Here is a 27,829-nt window from a genome sequence, read left to right as displayed (position 1 = left end):
GAGATAGGTGGGTGAAGAAGAGAGGGAGAGATTCCAGACCTTGCATTTTTGTTGGGAGATAAATAAACACAGTTGTAGTTTAGTGTCAACACACTCTTGGCTACTATACATTGCAGTCTGGAAATGAAGGTAGAAAAATTCTTTCCTTCGGAACTGCAGTAGCAGAACTGCTAATTTCAAACAATGGATGCAATTGTAAAGAGATAATGGTGATGTTTGATTTACTGTAATCAAATATAATTATAAGCCTTGTTGGGCAGCACAAATGCTTAGACAGGCATAAACAGCTTGTCTTAAACGATTCTTCTCATTTTGGAGGGAGCCAATTACAAGGAAACAATTACTAAGAAACAGTTTTGTTTCTATTGTGCCCTATTCATCTCATGGAAACTTTTCCATATGGAAATCTTTCTGGTGATTTTTTCCCCTTTCTTGATGGGAAATGCATTAAGGAGTAACTTGCTTCTAGGGAATGTTTAATGCTTCCATGATATTATCTTGCAACTGATATAAAACAATGGCTCTATCTTAAAGCACTTAAATACAGGAAGGATAATATTAATTAAAGATTAATTGAAAATTCATTATTATTTGTCTCACTTCAAGTCCATACTTATTCATGAATTTTACTGAGCAGCCAATATCACTCCCTCTCAATCTGATTTTCTTTTTGAATTTGTAGTAACTGTAGTTGTTTTCTTCTTAGATATTCAGTGGAAGTAAATTAATATGTAGTCTACTTGAAGACAGATGAAAACCTTCTTGGTAATGTTTTTCAGAAGAGGTTTGCCATTGCCTCACTCAACACTAATATTTTAAAATAAGTGATTATATGCTCACTAAACAACGCATGCACACCTTTTTGTTGTTTTATGTTGATTCATGATAACTCTTTAAAAATCGAGTTGTCTTGATGCATACAAATTATTTAAGGAGATGCATAGATCCAAAGTGGTGTTTGGTGGAAGTTAGAGAGGTCCAAGCAGTGCCACCTTCTGGTGATTCATTGGAGGTGGCCATATGTTCCTTTTCTTGTGCAACCCATGGGATTTGAGGTGGGGGTGGGAGACAGGAGCCAGCCAAAAGAGCAGACAGATGCAGCTTGGTGAAGAAAGATAAATTACATAAAGTGCTTCTTTATTACAAGGACGTTTCCCAAAGGCCCAGATGTTATCCCGAGCTTTTAAGAGTGAAGAAAAGATCTGTTAGCAGGAATTCTGCTGCTGCTAGAAGCCAGAGCTGATACAACTGTAAACGAACCTTAACTATCCTTGTTTTAATTTTTTTAAAAATTTTTTGGAAACCTGTGTTGCTTTTGCTTCAACTGAGGCTGCCCCCCCATCTTCCTGTTGTGGGGCTGGCCATGGGGACCGCTGCCTCACACGCCCGTTTGTCATTATTAAATCATTATTGTCATTATTAGATGAGTTGTATGTCTCTTCTCTGAAGTTGCTGTAGCTCTCTAGATGCTAGAAACTATGGTGTGTGTGTGTGTGTGTGTGTGTGTGTTGGGGGGGTTGATTAGTGTAAGGTGTGACAAGGAAGGGAATCCTTTTACCTAAGATAAAAGGTACACGATGTTGGCTAAAAAAAGCCCCTCCACCATCCTTGCTCACTTTGAAAACTATCCTTCATGAGAAATAATCCAGGCTAATTTGTCTATTCCGACATATGTATCATATAAATCACTCCTAAAGGCTCTGTTCTCAGTTGCTGCTTCTTTAATAGGAGCTGATGATTTGCAACCTCATCTATTTTCCTTAGGAAAACTCCCCGGAAAGGCCTGTTATGGAATCAATTGCTACTAATTTCGGTACTGTTTCCAAGCTACTGACGTCCACCAAGCTACTGACATTTACAATGGAAGGCGGTTTTATGTGAGGAAAGGTCTTAAGGTGTAGAGAACATGTCTATCTAAAAAGCAGACTTAAATTGATTTAGTAGTTAGTCCAAATTTCACTTGAGAACAAAGGGAAGGTATAGTTCGGTGAGGAGAGCTAAGAAGATCTAACTCTGAATTCTGCACTAACCATTACAAGGAATTCTTTGGAGGAAACTTTAACCAGTGAAAATTGCAATGTGTGATAAATAATGTTATTGCACACACATCATCTAAGCTCTGCTTTTCTGGACCCTACTTTCATTTCACAGGATGCACATAATAGAGATCATGCATTTATCATGCATTTTCAGATGGTGAGCTCCTCCTTTCCTCTTTGTCTGCTCAAATAGCTTCTATGCTAGATTATACACAACCTAATAGTGAGGTGATCAATATACTTGGAGTTGTACATAATAACTTCTCAAATTACATTGCTGAAATAATTTCCCTTACTTTCTCAACTTTATGTTTCTTCCTTAATTTAGTTTAGTTCAGTTTACTTTATTGTCATTGCACCTCATACAATGAAATCAAACACCATCTTCAGTGCCCATCATGACCATGAAAATAAACACAAACATACATCCTTCACACTCCACACATTGTACTGGAAACCCCCGACACCACACCAACACTGCACTATACAGCAGAATTCAAAAGAGCTACTGCTCTGGGATAGAAGCTGTTTTTCAGCCTATTTGTCCTTGTTTTTATTATTCTGTACCGTCTGCCAGATGGTAATAGTTCAAAAAAAAAAGGGGGGGGGGTTTCCCAGGATGAGAGATGGATCTTTGAGAATGTTTTGAACTTTCTTAAGGCAGCGGGAGCTATAAATCTCTTCCAAAGAGGGAAGAGGGCAACCCATGATTTCTGGGCAATGACATTAACCCTCTGGAGTGCTTTCCTACCCGCCACTGTGCAATTGGCAAACTATACAGAGGTGCAGTATGTTAAAATTCTTTCTACGGTGCAGCAGTAGAAGGTCACCATCAGTTTTTCATTCAGTTGTTTTCTGAGAAGTCTCAGTTAACAAGTCAATAATTTGATATCTGATCTTTGTTAAAATTAGTTTGTGTCCAATGTGTGAATTTCAACACTCTTAAATGTAGATGATTTTTCCTAAAGCAATTAAAGTTGGACATAGCATCATTGCCTCAGTAGTTTCTAGATAGGCTTCAGGGTGACATGAAACCCAATGTGATATGATTTAAGAATTTAATCATGCTGCTGCATTTTCTTTACAAAGTGGAACATCTCCCTAATGATAAGTAGCAACTGAAACCCAAAGACATTCAAAGTTTTTTAAGCTTTAGGAATATTGCAGTAGGACAGTTTCTCATTTGTTAAAACTGGTAGCTGAATTATATATTTTTGATGTTACAAAGGAGGAACACAATTCAATCCATGGAGACCAATCATATTAATAGCATTTAATCAATGTAATCTCAGTTAAATTCAAATGTGGATTCTGCTGGCAGGGCCACTTTTTGGAATGTGACTCTGAGTTCTGGTTCCTTCTAAATGTCTAAATGATGTGCATGGCTCTGTCAAAGTTCTGCATCTTAAGGAATAATTCTGATGTTGGATTTTGTCAAACTTCTATTGCACATCTTTCAGATTCCTATTAAAATCATAGTATTTGCAGTTGTAACAGCTTGGAAATTCTTGCAGTCTTATACTCATTTGTTCTTTGTCTTGGCTTTTCCTGCAATAGTAATAATTACAGACAGATGACAACACAATCCTCAATAGAATTTGCACTTCTTATATTTTCCAATTACTTGACATCCCCATCAGTTTCTATCTTATTTCTGCTCTTCAGCTGAATAATCACATGATATTTCTCAGTTCTCTGTTTCAGAAATCAAACTATATAGAACTTCTAAAAATACATGTTTCGTGCCAAATTATCTATAGCAAGGGTGTCAAACTTGATTTCACTGAGGGCTGCATCAGGATTGTGTTTGATCTTGGGGGGCTGAGGTGGGTGTGGCCAGAGTGGGCATGGCCAGCTCAATGTCAATTGTGTGATCAAATGCCACTTTTGTTAGTAGTTTGTTTTGCTGGCACTTTGCTGGCCCTCCCGGCCTCCTGTAGCCATCTGCCAGAGAAAACACAGATTGTGAGGGCTGTGTGCACAGCCCTCCCAGGCTCCATTTTTGGCTGTGACTGCCTCCTGCAGCCCTCTGCCAGCAAAAATGGAGCTTGGGAGGGCCACATGTGGTCCTTCCTAGACTGTTTTCACTGGCAGAGATAACGCGGGTTGGTCCTTTGCTGTTCCAGAGCAGCCCGGCGAGCCAGATCTAAGCACCCCATGGACCGAATGTGGCCCACTGGCCTTGACTTTGACACTCCTGATCTACAGGTAGTCCTTGATGTATGACCACAATTGGTATCAGAATTTCCATTGATAGACAAGGCAGTTGTTAAGTGAGTTGCACCTGATTTTGCAATCTTTTTCACCATGGTTTTTGAGCGAATTGCTGCAGCTGTTAATGAACTATATGGCCAGTAAGCAAATCTGACTTCTTCCATTGATTTTGCTTGTCAGAAGCCAGCTGGGAAGGTTGTAAATGTTGATCACATGACCCTGGGATATGGCAACTATTGTAAATACATGCCAATTGCTAAGCACCCTAAATTTCATCACGTGATTGTGGGTAGGCTGTGACAGTTCTAAGTATAAGGACTGGTTGTTAGTCAGTTTTTTTTCAGTGCCATTGTAATTTCAAACAGTTGCTAAACAAATCAAGGACTACCAGTATTGCAGACTTTTAGTTTGTTTAATTACATTCCGTGTGTCCAATATCTAATTGTTAAAAATTGTAATTATTAAGCTACAAAAAAGGCATTTAAATCAGAACATTATTTCATAGGAATTCCTGAAATACATTTTTCTTAAAGTATGTTTTTTTTGAAACACATATATTTTTTATAATATAATAGATTATTGACACTACTGAGTTCTAACACTGAAGCTGGTGAACATTTTATCAACATTTATATCTCCTCAGCCATAGGAAATAAGACAGCCATATATTCTTTCCCAGTTTCTCCTGCTCAGATCTTGTGCAACGGTTCAGAACTGTTGATATTAACAAGGACATAATGGAAAACCCATCTGGAGTGAGAATGGGCAAGAGAAGTCTTCGATGTCTTGGCTCTTGTTGTATTAAAAATCTCAAAATAGTCCAATTTTGGATTAGGGAAGTTTTCTTTGGATAAACTAAATGGTATGCCTTTTACAAAATTAGCATTTGATACCTTAAAAATGTGCAGAGCAGTAGTGATGAAAGCACAATAAAGTACAGTATATTCCCATAATTTGAGCAAGGTTCCTGTATTAGCCGATAATTTTTGCAAATGTAGTTGCTGTATTCCTTCACTGATAATTTCCAATCTAAGGAGACTCCTATGCAGGAATACTATGGCTCTGGTAGTTCTATGTTTTGCAAAATTTCAGTTGAATCTCAGGGCAGCTAACAAAGCAAAAAGATAGACTATAAAAACTTAAAGCTTACTTTAAATTGATACTAAAATCAATTCATTATAATGGAAAGCCTGGCAAAATAGAGGTGTTTTTACAGATTTTTCTAAACAGAGAGAAAAGGAGCTGCATCAGAAATGATGAAATTAGAAATAGCAGAATTGTAGGCTTGTCTGTAAAACTGTATGTATCTCTCTCTCTCTCTCTCTCTCTCTGCGTGTGGGGGAACCTGCAAAAAAGCAGAGGTAAACCACTTCTGTGCCTCTGCCAAGAAAAATCCAGGGGCATGACCATATAGTTAGCAGGAGTTGAATTCAACTCGAGGGAACCTTTACTTTTTATTACCTGCTTACCTATCTTGGTGAATGTTCTCCTGCATAGAAGCATTTTATTTTATAGGCTAACCTCTCTCCTATTCTAAATATGCCAATTTTCTCTACACAGTAAGGTTTTTGTCCAGGTTTTCAACTGTATCACTGTGGGAGGTAGAAGATGATGGGATGAGGGAAAACTCCATCCAATAAGTGGGTTTATAAGTCACATTTTCTATGTTTTCCTTTGCAGCTTCATGGATATTGTTACCAAGATAACAATGACATCTCAGACACCTTGACTGCCATCACAGAACTAGGTTCACCACTGGAGATGATACAACTTTTGCAGACTTCATGGGAGGACAGGTTTCACGTAAGTACAATTACAAAGTTCTAATGGTACAGTTTTAATATGCACAAAATGAGTATAAGTATTTTGTTTGTTTCATTATGTAAAGAGAATCATTCTGCTACCTGGCACTTTTCAGCTGTAATAGGATTGGAGCTATCAGCATAAAATACCGTTTTGGTTGGAATTCTGGAGTTGATTCCCCTAAAAACTATTAGGACAGACTGATACAAAAGCAAAAATGAAGAGGGGATCCCTGGAGGAAATATCATTATAATAGTATCTTGATACTCATCTTTAATTGGTTCTGGGAGGCATGATGAGTACCAAAAACCAAAAACAGGTTTTTCCCATAAGGAATAATGAAGTGAATCACAAGGCAGCCAATACCAACAAGTTCTAGCTTTTGTGTTGAGTAGCAAACTAACGATGACTACTGGGATAAAATTTTCACCTCAAAATGTGTTGAGTACCAAATTTGATGAGTTCCCAAGCAGTTGAGTACCAAGGTACCTGTACTGTGCTAATTCCAAGTCAGTGGGAGGTAAGTGGGAGGTGACAGAGCTTGTAGACTATGCCAGGGTACTGACACCATGAGCATTTGCAGTGGGAGAAAGAGGAAAATGATGATGCGTGATAATGTCTTGCAAATAATTTACAAGTTACATATCTGCATAACTATGGCATTTGCATGATGATATCATCATTCATTACTGACCAAGACTTCAAAAGCTTCTTCAAGTGCCATATGCTGGCATTGGGCCTCATTGAATATATAGGTAGACCTCAACTTACAAGAGTTCATTTAGTGACTGTTCAAAGTTACAATGGCACTTTAAAAAGTGACTTATGACCATTTTCATGCTTATGATGGTTGCAACATCCCCAGAACCACATGATCGAAATTCAGACATTTGACAACTGGCTTATATTTATGACAGTTGCAGAGTCCTGGTGTCATGTCATCCCCTTTTGTGACCTTCTGACAAGCAAAGTCAATGGGGAAGCCAGATTCAACAACCGTGTTACTAACTTAACAACTGCCGTGATTCACTTAACAAATGTGGCAAGTATGGCTGTAAAACGGGGCAAAACTTACTTAACAACTCTCTCATTTAGCAAAAGAAATTTTGAGCTTAGTTGTAGTCATAAGTCAAGGACTATCAGTAAAATGGGGAACCTTTTAAAGTGTGGCTTTTCTAGAACTTTAATATTGCAGCAGAACCAGTTCATTCCATGGCATTTCTGTGCCATATTATTTCCCAAATAAACTCTTTTGTGATGGAATTGTGTGGCTGCACCATGTACCAGAGCCATCCAGAGGCAATCTGGAGGTGGACTTTGAAATGTATCTTGCAAGATCTTGCTGGCACATTGCATGAAATCCAGAGATGGTATTCAGCAGGTTCTAAACAGTTCTGGAGAACCGGTAGTGGAAATTTTGAGTAGTTTGGAGAACCGGCAAATACCACCTCTGACTGGCCCAACCCACATCTATTCTCTGCCTCCCGAGTCCCAGCTGATCGGCTGGGTCTTCTTTGGTTGCCCTGCACAGGAGAACGGAGCTGGAAAGCAGGTTAGTGGGTGGGGAGGGAATGGGGATTTTACAGTATCCTTCCCCCAGGAGTGGGGTGGGAATGGAGATTTTGTAGTATCCTTCCCCTGTCATGCCCACCAAGCCATGCCACACCACGCCCACCAAGCCACACCACACCCACAGAATCAGTAGTAAAAAATTTTTTTGAATCCCACCACTGGTGAAATCAGTTTATAAGAAATTTGTGGCATGTGTGATATTAGCTTCATTTTCCACCCAGGACATCGGAGAGAGCCAAATTTGTATGCCAAGGACCAAGAAAAAATATTGAGCAAACTTTCCATGTGCATACTTGGCACTCATAGTTGTTGAATCTGTTTCTAATAATGAAGAAAGCTGAAGGGTTATTGTTATTTTCCACAGTCTCTAACAATAAACAGATATTATTAGGATTGTTCTATTACGAAAGCCACGTGTGACAACTTGACTTTTCTGATTTCAGATTTGCTTCAGCTTAGTTCAGCTTCTGCATTACCTGGCCCATTCTCCTCTTGGCTCTGTAACTCTATTGGATTTCCGACCTCGACAATTTGTGATTGTGGATGGAGAGCTCAAAGTGACAGATCTGGATGATGCAAGCAATGAGGAAACCGTCTGCACTAGCAACAGAGATTGTTTCATGGAATTTCCAGCGAGAAATTTCACTCTTCCTTGTTCTGTTGATGGCAAATGCCAAAGCATGAATGAGAAGAGAAATCTTTACAATGCATATAGGTACGGATCTAAAGAGAAACCAATAATTTAACAAATCAAATTATTGTTTATATATTGAAAGTGGAAAATAGATATTTAGGAGGAGTAGCCTTATGTTACAAGTTATTGTCCTGGAAGTTGATGAGCAGTCATATTCCAGAGACTAAAATAGGCTGGGCAGCCATCTGTGAAGGATTTGTGTTATCTAGATCCCACAAAGTTGATCTTACACTGTGGAGAGGGCAGACTAGATGAATACATCTCTTGTTTGTGTGGCAAGGCTAGCATTTTAAGACTAGTAACAGACAAGGTGCTAGTTAATCTGTGAACCGAGCTTGGTACTGGAGATGCACATGTCTATAAGCTGAAAGAACAGTGAAATACATATATCCTTCCATTTATGGCCAAAGTTTCAATGGATACCCAAAAAGATTCTTCAACCCCAAATTCAAAATTCTGACAGCTGGGTGTTGTCAGGTGAACACATTTTTGGCACTCGTCAGTTGGCCACTTCAATGGTTATTTGCAGCATTACATGATTTACAATGTTTTTTTTTTTTAAATGGAAATCAGTGTTTATTTCAAATTTCCAGAAAAAGCGCTATTGTAGACAATGGGTTTGCTTAATGACTGCTAGAAAAATATTGTACAATTGGGTTGGTCATGTGATAATCTACTTGATTATCATGATTGGCATGATTTATGATCATAATTCTGGGCTGGGCTTATTGTTGTAAGTCATAAGTTGACTTACCTGTATCATTTTTTATTTCTTTTCATATTGAAAAGTGAAAAGTGTTTAAAAGCTTTTGAAAGGAGACACTTGACTTGTCTCTGGAAATGTTTTTTTCCCTTTTAATTAAAATAATATAATAAAAATAATTCTTAAAGTGCTAAACAAAATCATAGGGATGAAGGAAAAAAGATACAGGGGAAAGAAAACAATTTGTACAAGAGCTTGCTATCTTCCTAAACAAAACGTTAACAATTAAAACATGCAATTATTGTTACTATGATTTTTTTCCTTGATTAAACCATTTTCTGTTACTCTAGAAGGCTGGATTCAGAACTACTAGGTTTAAGTTACAATGTGATAAGTTCCAGTTGAATATTGATATTTAACTTTGAGGAAGCATTACTTAGAAGGATGGCGAGGCCTTTTTCACTGGAGATTTTATTTTAGAGATTGGCAAGCAGTTAGGGATACTGTTCCATTAGGCTTCTTTAAAAAAAAAGTCCAACGTGCAAAAAAAAGTTGAAGAAAAATAGAAAAATTAATAAATTAATAGTAAAGAAAGATGCCTAGAACTTGCAAGTTCTTGCCCACTTCTCCATTTATTTTAGTTATATTTTTGGAGGAAGTTACCGTACCAAATCATGAGATATGCTTAATGAAGACAATTGGGACTGCCAGGATTCATTAGGTCACACTTTACAACTGCATTCCTTCCCAATGGAAATTTCAGTCCTAATTGCTCTTGAATGTCACCAACCTGTACAGAATATGTTTTTACTTTTTGCAAAGCGCAGAGATGTGATTATTGATTGATGGTGTGCCACTAAATTGCTGTCCACCCCTAGTGATCTTATGGATAGATTTTCTTCAAGTTGAATGTGCACATTACTGGAATTTTATTATTCATTGGTGTTCCTCAACAGCAATTACCAAACTATTACAAATCTAACATGTTTCATTGTTTTGTAGGTTTTTCTTTACATATCTCCTGCCTCACAGTGCCCCTTCATCCTTGAAGCCATTGCTCGATGCGATAGTCAATGCTACCGGTAAGAACATACAAGGAATATTTCTGTATCAGGCCTAAAAAAATCTGCATGATTCTGCACTCATCACCTGCCTCTGGATTGCACTGTATGATGAAATACTTCTTTTCTTGAATTCTAAACTACAGGTAGTCCTCAACTTACAACCACAATTGAGCCCAACATTTCTGTTGTTAAGTAAGTTTTGCTGCATTTTATGACCTTTCTTGCTGCAGTTGTTCAGTGAATCTCTTCCCCATTGACTTTACTTGTTAGAAGGTTGCAAAAAATGATCACCTGTCCTTGGGACATAGCAACGGTCTTAAGTAAGAACCATTGCCAAGCACCTGAATTTTGATCACATAATCATGGGGATACTGCAAATATCACATGAAAAACCTTCATCAGTCACTTTTTTCAGTACCAATGAAACTTTCAGTGGTCACTGAATGATCTGTTGTAAGTTGAAGACTACCTGTTCAGTACTGAATTTATTTGGAAGACCTCCAATTACTTTATTTGGATGAAGATTTCCATTCTTCCCACACAGCTATTTTAGCCATTCTGAATGGCATTTTTCAACCTCCTAATGGTTCTATTCCCTTTTTGTTCTTTCACATTTTATACCACACCATATGAAAATGATACCTTTTGTTTTATTTATTTAATTTATTTATTTGATTTGTCAATCACTTACAAGGTAATAGGTATAAGTATAAACATAGTTATGAATACATGAAATGGATACATATAAGAAAAATAAAAAGAAACAATAGGACAGGGATGGTAGGAACGTTGGTGCACTTATGCACGCCCCCTACAGACCTCTTAGGGAAGGGGTGAGGTCAATAGTAGACAGTCTAAGGCTAAAGTTTTTGGGGTTTGGGGAAGAAAACAAAGAGTCAGGTAGAGTATTCCAGACATTGACCACTCTGTTGCTGAAGTCGTATTTCCTGCAATCAAGTTTGGTGCGGTTAACCTTGAGTTTGTATCTATTGTGTGCTCTTGTGTTGTTATGGTTGAAGCTGAAGTATTCATTGACAGGTAAGTCATTGCAATGTATGATTTTATATACTATACTTAGATCAGACCAAAGGCGGCGTAGTTCAAGGTTTTCTAGGTCTAGAATTTCAAGACTGGTGGCATAAGGTATTGTGCAACAAGTAGAGAAGTGGAGAACTCTTCTTGTGAAATATTTCTGGACTTTCTCAACTGTGTTAATATCAGATACGTAATGCGGGTTCCAGACTGATGAGCTGTATTCAAGTATTGGTCTAGCAAATGTTTTGTATGCTCTAGTTAGTAGTGTGATATTACCAGAGAAAAAACTACACAGGTTAACAACTCTTAATGCCTTTTGGGCTATGTAGTTACAGGGGGCTCTGTTTTTGTTTGATTTCTTTCTGGTTGAATTTCAAGGTGGAAATGCAAACATGAGAAATTAAACCTCCACTGATGTCCCCACACCTTCTTCCCACTCCAATCAGTTAAAATGATAGGTTTGTGCCTTTCTACATTTCCTGTAGTTTCCATATGGACAGAGTTAATTTTCTTCTCTAAGTCATTTTTCCCCCATTTTCTTTTTATAGGAGAACTTCGGTGGGGAATAGATGAAACAGCCATTCACCTCGAAAGAGTTTTGTATATGTACAAGAGTGGCATGTATCGTAAGAACTCTACATGGCCACACAAATCAGGTAAAGTAACAGTTTTTGAAATGGAGGAAATTTCTAGAATTTTATTTCTCAAACAATAAAATATGATCGAAGAATCTGAAAACCATTTTTAAACTGAAAGTGGGAAGGGGGAACAGGAAACCTCTTTAAAGTAGAACTTCATCTGTGGCACCATAGTCAATAGAAATGCAACTCCATGAAAACTCTTGTCAATCTGAGTCATCCCATAAATAAATGTTAACAAGATAAACCTTGGCTATGTTACAGAAGGACTGGATTCTTGAGCTTTCACTGTGCTTTAACTGTAAAACTTTTTATAGTGCCATAAATTATATTCCACTGTAGTGATACAGAAACAAAGCATATGTGTGTTTGCAGTACAGAAGGGGAGGTTTAATAGTTATGTTTGTTTAATAGTTTGTTTAATAGTTATGTTTGTTTCTAATCGTAACTCACTGCATTATTAAAGTTGGTTTTCTGGAGACTCTGAGCTTTGAAATGATGCTGCATTCAAAATACTTCAGTGGGTTAGTGGTACTGACTGCAAGGAACTAGGATAAATTATCAGCTGTAAATAGAGCTTGTAAATAAAGGATTATGCATGCTCACTTCCTTGAGTTATGTATAAACTAATAAGACAAAAATCAAATCAAATCAATCAACCAAGCTTAGATTTTCAATCTAATTATTCTTTGAAAAATTATTAAAAATAGTTCCCCATAAAACCCATGCCAATCAATGTTTCATCTAGATCAGTGGTCCTAAAATTGCATTTTGTGGAAAACTACTGATTTCCAAATCACAACAATATGCTCCTGACATGTTCTTAAAATCCAGGAAAAGTTTTTTGGGATCTTTGAAACCATTTTTCCCATTGATAAATTCTGCATAAACCAATTATTTGTTTAGTGCTCCAAGTTCTGAAGTAGTTTAAAAAACACCAAACCAGGTCACCCTACTCACTATATTTTTGGCTGAAAATGTAATGCTTGTTTAGAAGTAGGACAGATTTATTATTTTTTATTTCTTATGTTCATTCTGTCCTACATCAATTAGAGTGTGCGTGAAAAACCCATATGATTTATTCCAAATATATGCATTTTTATATTCCCTTTTCATTATGTGCTATAGGTACTTTTATAAGATTTTCCCTTATATAATCTATAAATATAATGTATTTTATCTTAATAAGTTTTTGAATTATAAAAAATAGTTAATCTCCCTTAATCCTAAACCAACTGATTTTTCAAGATTTGGACATGAAAGGACAAGTAAAATAATGTAAAATAGCATATGGTATAAATTAAGCAAAATAAATAATTGTAAAATTGGCCACTGATTCTATTGTAAATAGATTAGTGGTTAAGTTCATGCATATAAAGTTGTGACTTTTTAAAAATGTGGCCAGTTGTTATTCTGTTACATATAAAGGAAATTAATATGGATACTATGTTATTCTACAAATAAGTATAAATAGTTTTCATGTTTCTTTCTTTTTTGGGAATCTGACAGAAGCATTTAATTTTGTCAATCCAACAAACGAAAGAAAAGAAAATATATTAGAAGTTTGATACACTTTAGGCTACAACCTGAAAAAAAACTGGGCAGATTTCCAACTTGTAGCTATTTTAAAAACACAGTCTGTTGCTGTGGTTGAAATAAATGGTCATTAGGACTGATTAAAGTCAGATTGAGAGTGATTCAAGCAAGTTAAAAGGAGGAAACCACTGGCCTGTTTTTCCTAATTTATATTACATTGGAGTCCAAGAATTTGACTGGTTAGTGTAAAGTGGACTTGCTTACTATTCAGATGGTAAAGATAGTTTTTAGAAAGATTTGCTTTCTGTTCGATTAGTCACTCTTTTAATAGTATGCTTTTAAAATAGGGCATTCATTCTGATACGTTTACTTTCTTCCAGTAGCCACAAAGATTGAGTTAAAAATAGTTTGTATTTATTTTATTTATTTGTCAAGCATGTATTAGATAACAGATATAATTAGATATAATTAAAACATGATTATGATTACATGAATAAAAGGGGACATTAAGACAGGGATGGTAGGCAGGTTGGTGCACTTATGCACGTCCCTTACAGACCTCTTAGGAATGGAATGAGGTCAACAGTAGACAGTCTAAGGTTAACATTTTGGGAGTTTGGGGAAGAAACCACAGAGTCAGGTAGTGCATTCCAGGCATGACAACTCTGTTGCTGAAGTCGTATTTTCTGCAATCAAGTTTGGAGTGGTTTACCTTAAGTTTGTATCTATTGTGTGCTTGTGTGTTGTTGTGGTTGAAGCTGAAGTAGTCATTGACAGGTAGGACATGTAGCAGATAATTTTATATACTACATTTAGGTCAGTTTAAGGAGAAAAGGAAGCAGAGCTAACAAAAAACATTTTGCTGGCCAAAATTGACAAGAATCCACCTTTTCCATGCAAGCTGATAATTCCAGCATCCAAAATAAAGTAGAATTTTTCTCTGATTCTTGGGAAAGGGCAGAACTCTCATAAGGACAGCAGGCTATCTTAAGGAATAACATTAAACTGCATGGCCTAAATAATTCTGCTGCCCAAAACATTTACTATTTCCAACATTTCAGTATCTGCTATTTTTTTTTAAAAAAATAATCACTTCCTTCTGCTTACTGCTAGGAATAGTTCAGAGGTGAAGGATGTCAGGATTCTCTTAGATGAAACCAGAAATAAAAACTGCACAGGCAGTGATTCAAAGAAGCAGGTCTGTGTTAAGAAAACTTTTATTGTGAAAATTAGGAGAACTGTTAATAAAGAATCACAGTGATTGTCAAGCATAAAATGCAAGCCCTATTTATAGTAAAACCAAGGGCCAATTTTTGCTTCTTCTTCTCTCCTTGGCATAGACCCTTAGAGTTTTGAGTGGAAGGAATGATTAAAGCTTGCTTCTTGTTCCTGTAACAGACCAGTCTGATCTCAGGCTGTTTGTTTCTGACATTGCCAGAATTATTTCTAACCAAGAATCTCTACAATTGCCTTTTGGTTTCCTTTATTAGCATTATAAGGCATGTGGTTTGGCACCCCCTGATTGCTTTGCAAAATGTAGCTCTATCCTAAACAATATCTAGTTCCTAGTAAATAGCAGATGAACAGGAAAATCTGTACCTGCATGATGATATTTATATTCCACTAGCAGCTCAGAGTTCAACTGTTGGTTCCTATATTCTCTGACCTTGGTCATTTTCCTACAGACTTTTCATAACTAAGGTGATATTATCTAGTTTGATAGTGAAAGATTTGTAGGAACACATCCACACTCAGAAAACACCAAGATCACACCACTCAGACCATTGGCCTTCACGGAAGCCATACATAATCAAATAAATATCAACAAGCAACTAGTCAAATCCTCCCTGAACTAACAATTTTCTAGTTTTCTCATCTCTAGAAGAACAATAAAAATGGAATGAATTCTCTAGTTTGAAAGTCTAATTACCAGTTTAGCATTTGTGAAAATCTCACACAATAGTCTTATAAAAACTTCAAATACACACAACTACATACAACATTTGCAAAGTGAAGGAAAATACATGTGATAGCTATAACCTTAGCCACACATGTCTCACGTGCACATATAAAGGATATGCCATTTTTAGACAAAACTCATAAAGGGACCACTTATGCCAAATTCTAGAGGCCATATGAAGCAATGAATGCTTTTATGCTTAGGCATTTTTATTTTCTGTTTCATGATATTAAGTAAAATGTGAGCAGGGAATCTGTGAAGAAAGGGCTTCTTTTATTTAGCTGTGGGTCAAATTGTGGCTTAATGCATAGATTTTGGAACTTGTTCCCATTAACTCCTTTAATTCTGAACATATATTTAATCACACGCCCAAGATCAATTCTTCTGTATATTTTATAGTATAAATAAAGATATCTTCCATGGAGCTGCAGAGGTACTCTTGCCATAAGCTTATAGTGATACTTATGGGTTTATAATAAACCTCTGGTTTCAAATGGGCTAATTCTTAAGGACCCCTTTCAACCAGCAGCTCTTCTATTTTCTAATAAATCTTGCATCAATCTCTACTATGTGTGTCAAGGTTGCTAGCATGTGCTGATGGGTTTATGTACCCCCTGGGTCTTCTCTTCCAGTCTGGGTAGCACATTTCAGGCAGTGTATGTTTCTTCTATTGGTTGGTTGCTTCTCTGTTCAGCCTTTCAGTTGTGTTGTAGCCAGTCAAAGCAGAGCAACACTGAGCAGAGCACAAATAATACTGTGTTGCTTTCCTTCATTGGGTGTCCTGCCAATTGTCAGCCAGTGTGGTCCAGTTGACAGAATGCTGGACTTTAACCTGAGTTCAGGTCTCAGCTCAGCCATGAACTCAGTGGGTGGCCTTGAACATATAATTATAGTAGTGTGAAAGACCAAGGCTGGAAATCTGGAGTGAAAAAAGGCCTGGGTTACCCAGCTGTTGTAAGAGACGGTCATACATACAGGGGGTGATGAGCATTGCAGATTGTCATATTTGGAGAGTATTTCATTAGGGAAGGCTGAATTAAGGGGTATACCCAATCCCATTATTATTATATTGGGGTCTCAAGATTTACTGTTCAATGTGTTTTGTTTATAGAAAATAATTTCAATATATTTTTTAGCTTTATTCAAATAAAATGAATAATATTAAAGAAACGTTGTGGTTTCAGATTGCTTCCATTTGTTTATGTATATGTATATGTATATATATATATATGTGTGTGTGTGTGTGTGTGTGTGTGTGTGTGTGTGTGTGTGTGTGTGTGTGTGTGTGTGTGTTTATTTATATATATATATATATATATATATATATATATATATATATATATATATAATACATACATACATACATACATACATACATACATACATACATATATACATATATATATATATATATGGTATTCAGCTTTGTTTGGGTATTTTCCCACATCATTGTATTTGTGCTTTTAAAGTTGTAGCAACGTTTCGGCAGAATCTCATCTGCCATCATCAGGCTTCTGTATAGTGTTCATCTTCAACAGAAGCCTGAAGATGAACACTACACAGAAGCCTGATGGCAGATGAGATTCTGCCAAAATGTTGCTACAACTTTAAAAGCACAACTACAATGACGTGGGAAAATACCCAAACAAAGCTGAATGCCATACATGTAAGTACCCACGAAAACTTTTCTGCCCTGCCTAAAACTATCCTCAGTGGAGTTGCTGTGGCTAAACTTATATATTGTTGTGGTTGTCTGCTGAAAGCCCTTTAAGGACTATTAAACCATGGCTTCCATCACCCCAAGCCAACATGGTCAATAATAAGGGAAGATGGGTATTGTAATTGAGTGGCACATGTCTCAAAGGTGCTTTTTTCAAGAGGTAACTGGACTTTCTGTTTTTTCTTTGGAGACATTTTGCTTCTCATCCAAGAAACTTCTTCAGCTCTGATTGAAGCTCTGAACTGAAGAAGCTTCTTGGATAAGAAGCGAAACATCTTCAAAGAAAAACAAGAGAAGCCTGTTGCCTCTTGAAAAAAACATATTTGGGACACCCATGACCTGGATGACTGAGAATCTCCATAGACATTGAATGGCACATGGTGACATATTATTAATCCCTCCTGGGGTAAATATATTTCAAGAACTGCACCCCTTATATCAGCTTGACTAAGTTACAGTCATTTTCTTCTTTCAGAAAGGAATGCTTTCTCTGTAGTCATTTAGTTTGAGAATTTTCAAAGAGCTGCTAAAAAGTCAGTATTTTTAAAGTTCACTTCTAATTGCATGTATGTTTGATGTTGGAGTTTAAACATCTCCTCCCTTTGTAGTGTTTCTGACTCTCCAGTTAACTTTTATTAAAATGTCTAATCCTGTTTTAATGAGATTATAGTTCTGAAGTTTTTGAATTTGCAATAAAATGGGTTTTGTTAGGACCAAATTGCAGTTTAGCAAAGTTTATATAAATACAATAAATCTTTTCGATCTTTACTTCATATTGGTTAAGTGGAGCATAATGGTCAGATCCCCCACAGAGCTATTTAAGAAGTCCTGCCCAGACTGAACCCTAATCTGTGCTAAATTCAGCTGCAAACTCTTGGCACTTTCCAGCTGCCTCTGAACCTCCTGTCCTACAGTGAGAATTAATTTTCTTCACACACAGTTTGAGCTGCCATCTCCTCTCAGCTGGAGGAATATTAGCTTCCATCAGATCCATAAACAATGATCTTCAGGAGAAGTTTGGAATCTTGTGAATCTGCTACATGTTCAGTTAGCATTACTATATCCACTATTGAAACTCATGTGGAAATCTCTCCCTCCCTCTCCCTCCCTCTTCCCTCTTTCTCTCACACACAATTTCAACTTTGCTGAAGTCAAAATTCAATATGTGGAACTGGCAATTCTGCATTAATATTATAACCCTTTTTTCTTTTTCTTCTCCTTCTTCATCCCGTTCCTTCTTTTCTTCCTTTTCTCATGAAAGGTCACAGTAGAAATGATATTTGGTAGTAGAAAGCATACTTTATGTATAAAGGTTCTGATTTTTAATTCCTGGCATATCTTCTAATCTGAAATCTGAACAGCTGTTGCCACTTATCATAAAATAGATCTAAAATAGGTTTTTATAGGAATATATATTTAATATATAGAATATATATGTGTATGTGTATGGAGATTTTATATATATAAATAAATAATATATAAAATCTCCATACATATACATATAGCAGGCAATCAGAACTTCATTTTTAATGTGTGCCAGTGTGCCAGGAAAAAGTGACAATAAAGATCGTATCTTATCTCTTCTCATCTTATTGGCAGTGTAAAATAAATCAATATAAAGCCAACATAGGGAACATAATAATTAGCATAATTATTAAGATAAATAAGATAAAATATTACAATAAAATGATAATATTTAAATTAGCAATAAAAGGATCTTCACTTAATGCCAAAAGTACTATCATGCATGGGAAAACCTCCATTTCTTATCCGGAGTGATGGTACAAAAAGGACATTCAAGGTTGCAAGAATGGCATATTGCCCTGAGGTCCTTCAACTTTGGACATTAGCAATACTTGCTTGCTCTTGTGGTTCCTGGTGACATTTCTTTTGTCCAGAAAGTCAGCTGACATTTATTTCACTTGGCGGAGGGCACTGAATTCCTCATAGAGAATGAATTCTATGTGCTGCCCTCTCCCCACTGCTACATAGGCTGTAGAAGAAAAGAGAACAATTGTTGCAATGGGAGTGAATCCAAAACCTATGCCACTGCTGAAAATTTGCCAAAAAGCTGATGGAAACAGTAGGTCTAGTTTGATGTCTCGGGTTTTCCCCAAGCATTTCTCTTTGATTCAACTTTACAAGTTCTCATATTCAACAACTTCCTATCTCAAGGCTTGGTTAGAGTTGTCTTTCTAAACGGTTGTATATATTTTTGTGGAGTTTTGTTACTATTTACTAAATATGTTATGACAAAGTATTTATGCTAGTCCAGAGCCCAGAGACCTTTGGAGACCTGGGCTCCAAAGGCATCTGACAGATGGGTGGTATTCCATACCCATGTAAGCTGCCAAGAACAGAAAGATGGTTTGTGTGAATCACACGAGCACAGCATGTTAGGCAATACTTCAAGTTTTATCTAGGCCACTGAATTCACTTTGTGGAGATTTCACATTAACCTATTCCTAAAAAAGGGAATGGCATCAGGGTCCAGGTTGAGCTCTTGCAAATCAAAACAGATGTTAAGTATGAACTTCGCATTCTGCAAAATAGCAGAAATCCAAAAATTTATAATTTTCTAAATGTTGAATCACAAAAGTTTGGAAGGGATCTTAGTCCAACTTTCTATTCAGTGCAGGAATCTGCTGCTTCAGCATTCTGTGAAGATGGCCATCCAGCCTCTGTATAAACACATCCAGCTCTACTTCCTGAGACAAGTCTGTTCCACAACTGGACAACTTTAGGGAATTTTTCCACAGGTTCAACCAAAATCAAAATCTGGTTCCTTCTAATTTAAACTAACTGCTTCTCATTGTATTTTGAATAACCGAACAAATCTGAACAGTTCTGCCCCATCTTCCATATCTTTCTGATCATGTATTCATACAGTCCTGCTCCAGTTGAAACATACAAGTAATATACTTTCTTTTTCAGTTATTCCCTCTAAGTCCCTTGTTATCTTGGTTGCTTCACTCTGGACTTGCTATAGCTCTGTGATGGTGAACCTATGGCATCACAGAGCCTTCTCCATCAGCATGTGAGCTGTCACAACAGGTCAGCTCTGCCATGCATGCGCATGTGCCTCCCACCGGCCAGCTGGTCTTCGGTTCTCTGCCGTACATGTGGGGGACATGTGCGGAGATATGCACATGTGTGTGGGATGGGGGGCATGTGTGGGGGCATGGCGCAAATGCGCATGTGTGGGGATGCGCATGCACAATACATTTTGTGGATGCACACACGCTTTGGGCACTTGGTGTCGAAAAGGTTAGCTATCACTGCTCTAGTTTGCCAATGCTCTTTCTGAAATGCAATGCCTCAAACCCAACCCAATGCTCTAGATTCTGACCAATAAAAAATACTGAGGAATTATTACTTTTTAAAAATCTTAACATTACATCTCTGCTAATACTGTTCAATATTGCATTGAAGCAGAAACAGAATATAGTAGCATATTCAAGACTAAACACCTTTATAATTAGATGTATAGAGTAGATTTGATACTGCAGGGGGAAGGGATGGAAAAAACCCACAGTGAGATCAATTAAACAAATGTAATAAGTTACAAACCCATTTTCCCAGTTCATATTTTCTGAAATGGATTGGGATTTTTTAATATATATTTTTCTGTTTCATCCGTGCTGCCTTGAGGTTAGTGATGAAGTGTTCTGGATGGCTGAAATGTTGTTCCACTGTCTTGTGAGTGTTTTGAAATGTAATATCTGGTTCATGTCTATTTATCACACAAATCTATTTATTTACAGAAGAATTTTTCATGTGTGCTGCTATCTAGTATGCCCCCTTTCATTTTATATTATGCATTTGATTTTTCTTATCAAAATGTAGACATTTACAGTTCTCTCTGTATCATATTGGCTAAGATCATTGTCTTATCTTGTCAAGATCATCCTAGATCTCATTTCATTTTTATGACAAATTTATATGACGGGACATTGTCCTGTCCCCGAATCTATACTGCCTTGCTAAAAATGCTATTACATTTTACTGCCTTGTAGTTAGAGGGAAAAATATTTAGGTCTCTGTGAAATGTGTGTTTAGGGTTAGGGTTTCACACATATTTCACACATTTAATAAACAGGTGGCGTTCATAATGCATACTAAATAATGAATCTATCATATGAACTAATATATTATTTATTAGATGTGGGCAGTTGTAGTCACATTTCTTAGTAGTAAGTACAGCTGTCCTATAAGGATGTTACTTTCAGGTAAGTATATAAGTGCAGACCAAAATAAGCTCTATGACTGTTCAATTCCAATTAAGGCTTTGTTATCAAACTTTCTCCAAAATATCAACAATCTTAAGTTTTATGGTTGTAGGCAAAATATTCTTAAACTGAAATGAAATGATTCACACAAAGTGCAAGGCTATAAAATAGGAAATCTATGCTGTCCTAAACAAATACAATTAGAAATAATTATGTATAACACACTCTTGGGATGTCCTGTGGCTAAATAGAGCTATTTATACATGCCTGATGCATTCATTATGGGAATTCTCAGACAGCTGGAAAACAGCACTGAGTTGTGAGCAAAACATGTGTATGAAAGAGGGGCATAAATGGAAGGGAGACTGAATCAAAGTCAATTCAGTGTCTGTGTAGACAAGATGTGCATGGGCAAGAATCAACGGTACTATTTTCTCCCATGTCTTTTTCTATGGAGCTCATCAGGTCACTGCCCTTTTGAACTAAACTGACAAAGAAAAATTGGCTTCATTAAGACTTTGCTTGTTTGTAACAAAATAGGCAGAAACCAGCTATGCTGTCCTGATTTTGAACAAGGGCTGGGAATGCTTATGAAGTCCTACTCTGTTCTTCCCCTTTGCACGTGTGGGACTACATTCCCCAGAATTCCTAGCCATCTTAATCATTGATTGGGACTTCTGGAATTTGCAATCTTAACACATATGAGGCACCAGGTTGGGGCTAATTTAAGAATAACAACAGCTGAAGTTTTTGCTCATTGATGTGGATGATATTCACTCAGTCGGTCCACAAAGACTTCAATGAAATCAAAGACTTACTTTTCACAGGAAAAAGAAGTGGGATAGAGTTAGGGGCACAGAGAGTTTCTTGGCAAACCTTGCTCACAATTTTTTTCTATCAAAGTGCATATAACAAAATATTCTTTTTGGCAAATATCTGGTGCAAGATTAAAAACACATACAGAGGCGGCATATTAAGGAAATGGAGAAGAGTGTTGGAAACATTTTTTCAGACACCGTCAAAGCTCAATTTCCCAGAAAGAATGCATTTTAAATGTGGTTTTTCTTTGCTTTTTTCCTAGATTATAAAAGAGTGCCCGAAGCTACAATAATCAATGAAAATTACAGATGCTGGCCATCCTACCATCATAAAGGATGTCTCCTTTCTGTATTTGATGCAAATGAGGCTACAGAGATATGTGAGAGTCATTCACAATGCAAAGCTTTTGTTTTCATCAACCAAACAACTTGGACAGGTAATGGTTGGCAATTAAATAAGTTTTTTAATCCTAAACTAGCAAAATGAGAATGGAAAAAAAAAGAAGATTTGGCATATTCAGGCATCCACATAAGAAAATAATTAATGTGTTCATGATATCACAATCATCTCTGTGATTATTGTACCTTGCTTTTAATATTCCTTGGAGACATTTGTTTATCAAGTAATTAGTAATCAATTCACCAAGGATATAAATTCTACAAAGGGATTCCTTGTGACTAAAGCACATAGAATTGTCTGAAATAGGATCTATGAATGGCAAATTGTGCTTTCCTTCACATTTTAGTTTGCAAAAAAATTGTTAACAGTATAATTCAAACTTATGAGGTGACCTTCTCTACTCTTTTTCTTCAGTTAGGCCTACAATTTTCAGAATTTCAGCTAGGATGGCCAATAGCTGTAGTGCCTTGCAATTCTGAGAAATATATTTTCAAAGCATTCTAGAAGAATCCATGTTGATCCAGGCTGCCTGAGGCTTTAGGGACAATGTATACAATAATAAGAGCAATAAAATTAATATCCAAAATGAAATAAAAATATCAGAAAAACTGAAACATTTTAAAATGGAAAAATAGTATATATATACTGTATATAGAAAAGATTAGCTCCAAACATAATTATAGAAGATATAAAACTATAAAAGCGAGTAAAACATTAATTGCGGGGTGGGGGGAGGATTAGCCTGGGAGTCAAAATCAAGAAAGATCAGTGGTGGGTTTCAATTTTTTTTACTACTGGTTCTGTGGGCATAGCTTGGTGGGCGTGGCAGGGGAAGGATACTGTAAAATCTCCAGTCAGAGGTGGTATTTGCCAGTTCTCCGAACTACTCAAATTTTCTGCTATCGGTTCTCCAGAACTGGTCAGAACCTGCTAAATACCACCTCTGAGAAAGATAGCTCAAAAAATATCTTTATGGGGGGCATTTTATGGATAGGGACTGCTAATGAGGAGGATCATCTCCTCATTATATATATATCTTTTCTTGGGAGTATCCAGAGGACAAGTTCTTGATGATGATAGGACTTGAGAGAAGGGATTTAGGGAAGCCACTCTCCTTTGTGTTAAGACTAAGCCTAGGCCCATCGGCTACAATAGTAATCCTGGAAAATACATTCCAACGCCTTTTCTTTATCAGTCTTGATGAGTTCCAAAGAGATTAGCCTGTGTGTGCTGGATGACTGTTTCCAGCTGGATGCAATGTAAGCAGGATCTTCCTTTGACAAGTAGAGCATTCTGTTCTCATATCTCAGCACTCACAGATCCTAACAAATGTCACCTCACTCAAAGGGTAACCTTAGATGAACTCTGGAAACTTGACAAAGGTCACATCTGCTGCTATGAGTCCTGGCTGTTGAATTATATTATGAATGGTTTAATAGTAACTTTGAAATATGTTTCTGGCCTATGAAGCAATTTACAAGAAATTAACCCAATAGAACATTTAACAATAATTAAATTACATATATGCAGAGTCAAAAGTCATGCAAAATAATCAACTGCAGCTTAGATACCATATTATCCCCATTTGAACCTGAAAATTAGACTTCGTATTTTAGTATTATTTTGGATGAACCTTCTTTTATTACAGCATTTTATCGCAATTTGTTTGGAGGCGCAATACTTGAAAGATAAGGTGAGAAGAATGGACACACAGTTGTTAATTTCCTAATCTCTCCCCTATATATATACAGTATATATAGCTAGATGGATAGATAGGCATGTAGCAAATTGTCCTGCCATGATTGGTCATATCACTAACTTTTGGGGTTGCACCAGGAATGGTGACAATATTGCTATAATCAGATCATAAATGCCATGCTTCTCCACTTATTACAGTGTAATGGATTATTTCAACCAAGAGCTCTTCAGTATATATGGCAACATTGCTTAGTTAATAATATTATGCTTTTATTGGATTAGATCAAAATAATCAGGACTTTAATGATATTTGTATGTCAGGAACCCTGGAATGTGTAGTTCTCATAGAGCAACCATGTGAATAGGTATCATTTATTTATATTTATTGAATCCAAAGGCATTTACGATAAACATGTCTCACACTTCTCTTATAGATGGGCAATGTCTAGTCTTCATAGGAAGGCTATTGCTTTCTTAGAAGTAACCACTGAGAACACTTTATGTACACTTATAATCCTAATATATCTTGCAAAAGAAGAGACTGTAATTGGATAACTGCAGACTTGGTTTTAGAATAACATTTCTTTATACTTCCTAATCAATAGTAGTGGTAGTAGTAATAATAATACATTATTTATTGTCTGACAAGGTCGTCAACTTGTCTACTTCAAGATGGGATCTACTTCTATTGTGCCTGACCATGACAAGATAACATATGTGAAAGTGACCGGATGAAGTTTACGCATCCTATAAGCTCAATTCTGGGCAGGTTTACTCAGACTACATCTATGTGCCTTACTTCATAGTAAGTGCACCTCGGTTCAATTGGTCAATATGACAGCTGTTGGGTTGTTGTTGTTTTTCAATGAAAATGGCTTTTGTGTGCAAAGAAACTGAGAACGGGGAAGAAACTGCACTCAATCTATAAAGCGCAAAACAATTATAAGAAGAGACCTTTATTACCTGAAGGAATGTGCAATATAATGACATTTTAAAAATGTGACTCTATATGAAGAAGCAGAATGAAATCCAAAATGTGACACACTGCGTGGCTAGCCTTACAGTGTTAGAAAGCAGCAGTATGCTTTTCTGACTAGAATTATACACCCTCTGTACAATTTTACTGAGGGTTGGCTGAAAATTCTTCCTTTTCATAAGAAGCTCAGGATTACTTATTCCAATATTTATGTGAGTAAGTATAATTAACACAGCACTGTTAAATCTCTTGGAGATCAAACTTTCTGGAAGACAATCAGGACTTCTGTGATTGTATGAAACGTTAAAAAGTGAACATCAGGGTGGTCCTTGAGTAAGGGATTTATTTGCTATCAGAATTGCCATCCATTTTTAAAAAATCTAGTGATTCTAGATTTTTCATTAAACCAGAAAAAATTGTCTATGAAAAAAAAATGCTCAATTGCACAGTTGGCAGTAAATATTATCTTAAAAGAAACACAGTTTCATTTTAATTGGGGAAGAAATCAGAGGTGCAGTTTAGTCCTTTCAGCCTTCAAATATGACCTTATGGGAGTATATTCTCTCTTGAGGATATCAAGTATTACTTCACCAACTTATAGCATATCACAAGCTAATACTGCAGCTCTGGTGACTCAATTTGCTGAATGGGGTTCTGAATATTTTTTTTTGCTCAAGGCTCCCCTGGTAGCACCACTGGAAATAATGCCACTTTTAAAGTTGTATGTGTCATCTGGAGTTTTAATCTGATTGTGTAAAAAGTGTGCACTGTGTATCTGCTGCTCAGTTACTTTAAAAATGATTAATATGCTTTTAATCAGTCTAACTGGTTAATTGACTGAATTTTGCAATGATAGTACCTATACAATCATCCTAGCCTATGTCTAGTTTAATAATAAGCTAGAAGTTGCTCCTTATTGTGATGAAAATGAGATAACTTTACACTATAAGCCTATGAGTGTGAACATGCATTAGTAAATGGGCAGGGCAATTGCTATCTCCAGCTCACACTCTGAACTGAAACCATTTACTTTCCCATATGGGTGAATGTATCTCACACAGTCCATTAGACATGGGGGCTAACCATAATCCTCTTAATAGGGGAAAGGGAAGGGGTATTAATATGTTATAGAAGCTTCTGAAAATTGTAGTCTGTTTACTTTATCCCAAATGGACTTCATAGGAACCTCCAGCAATTGAGCCTATAAAGATCTATATAACTTCTCATGGGTTTCATTTTTGGTTAAATTGATCCAAGGTTACAGGAATGAATTGATCAAGTTATGCCTATCTAAATGCTAATTCAAAATTTTGTTTCTATATATTCCAGGGTCCTATTTTATCTAAAATGGAACACCAGAGATTTAAAAACAAAATTTTGAACTGGAATTTAGCTATGTATCATGACTTGATCAATTCACTCCTACAGCCTTGCATCAATATTTAGAGTTGATTAGTATTAATTTGACGCAAACTCAAAGGTTTTGAAATCTGAGATGAAAGTACACACTTTATGTGCTGCACACATAAGATGTTTAATGAGTCTAGATTCTCATATTGATGCAATGAACTATCCAAGTTTCTGTCCAAGGGATAATACTGTGAAAGATATTCTCAGTTGCATTTGGTTCTAAAAATTGATGGAATTGTTCCCAGAGAAGGCAATAGAAATGATAACTTCCTGCAATTAGACGTTCAGAATACTAGGGAAAAACTATATTTGGGGCTAGTCACTTTTGTTTATCCAAAAGCAGAAAGAAATGTATTCCCTGACACATCAAAATGGCAACTACTACTAATGAAAGCTGTATTTTTTCCAGAGTATTAACAGAAAAAGATAAATTTCTGCTGGTGATTGTTTTGAATTCTTAAGCTGTTGCTTACTAGCTTTAAAAAAAAATGTTTTTAACAACAGCAAATGAATCCAAGCCTTAATAATGGAAAATTTGAAACAGGTGAAATTTACGGATGTAGATTATGCTTTCAATGAAAGCAAGCAAGAAAATGTTAAACATGACAAATGTCATGCTGTTACCTAGTTTGTACATCCAGGAAACTTTCTACTTTTGTTCTTAAATTGTTTATTTTTATATGAAAATAAAATGAAATGGATGAACTTCCTTCTGCTTTGGCTGTAACTTATTTATTTATTAAATTTATATGCAACACAATTCATTGTCAAATGACTCTGAGTGGCTTTTTGGGTCCCTTTTATTTCTGCTACTCTAAAATACTGTGCTATCATAAAGGAACGATTCTGGAGATGGTCATTGTCAAACCAAACAGGAAGCAGAACCTTGTGGTCTTCTATATGAGAGGCATTTGTTCAATCTGTGGATTGTTTTAAAACATAAACATGAATGTATAAAAGCTTGAAATGAGTTTCAAACTGCAGGAGCAATACCTGAATAAAATACTGGTTCCCTTTCTAAACATCAGGCCCTAGAGATTGGACTCTTTGGGGATTTTTAACAAAACTTTCCCCAGTTTGTATATCTGCCTCTCTCTGTAATGGTGTTTATTCATGCTGCCCACCTCTGTGATCAACCATGTTGTGACACAACAGCTAGAGAGATAGCAATTCAAATATTCCTGTACAAATATTCCTTTACTCACAAAATTCTAATAGATACTATAGGAATCAAAACCAGGGGTGGGATTCTACCAGTTCACATCTATTCGCTAGAACTGGTTGTTAACATTCTAAGCAGTTTGGAGAACCAGTTGTTAG

The 27,829-nt window shown here is 36.4% G+C and overlaps 1 protein-coding gene across 1 annotated transcript in view; it reads left to right on the top strand.

The window, feature by feature from the left end:
- The window catches only part of PKDCC (protein kinase domain containing, cytoplasmic), a 41,811-nt gene extending 14,593 nt beyond the window's left edge, over nucleotides 1-27,218 (top strand). Inside the window, exons 2-7 of the mRNA XM_026695829.2 lie at nucleotides 5,934-6,056; nucleotides 8,072-8,343; nucleotides 10,028-10,107; nucleotides 11,673-11,780; nucleotides 22,289-22,462; nucleotides 24,773-27,218. Coding sequence (XP_026551614.1) covers nucleotides 5,934-6,056; nucleotides 8,072-8,343; nucleotides 10,028-10,107; nucleotides 11,673-11,780; nucleotides 22,289-22,462; nucleotides 24,773-24,858 — 843 coding nt within the window. The 3' untranslated portion in view covers nucleotides 24,859-27,218. The remainder of the gene's footprint in view (nucleotides 1-5,933; nucleotides 6,057-8,071; nucleotides 8,344-10,027; nucleotides 10,108-11,672; nucleotides 11,781-22,288; nucleotides 22,463-24,772) is intronic.
- Nucleotides 27,219-27,829: the final 611 nt, after the last annotated feature.

This window comes from Pseudonaja textilis, chromosome 1 (genome assembly GCF_049901715.1).
Source record: "Pseudonaja textilis isolate UNSWEBS1 chromosome 1, rPseTex1.2, whole genome shotgun sequence".
Taxonomy (NCBI): Eukaryota; Metazoa; Chordata; class Lepidosauria; order Squamata; family Elapidae; genus Pseudonaja; species Pseudonaja textilis.
The sequence above is the reverse complement of the archived record's forward strand: the minus strand, read 5'-3'. Positions and strand labels throughout refer to the sequence as shown.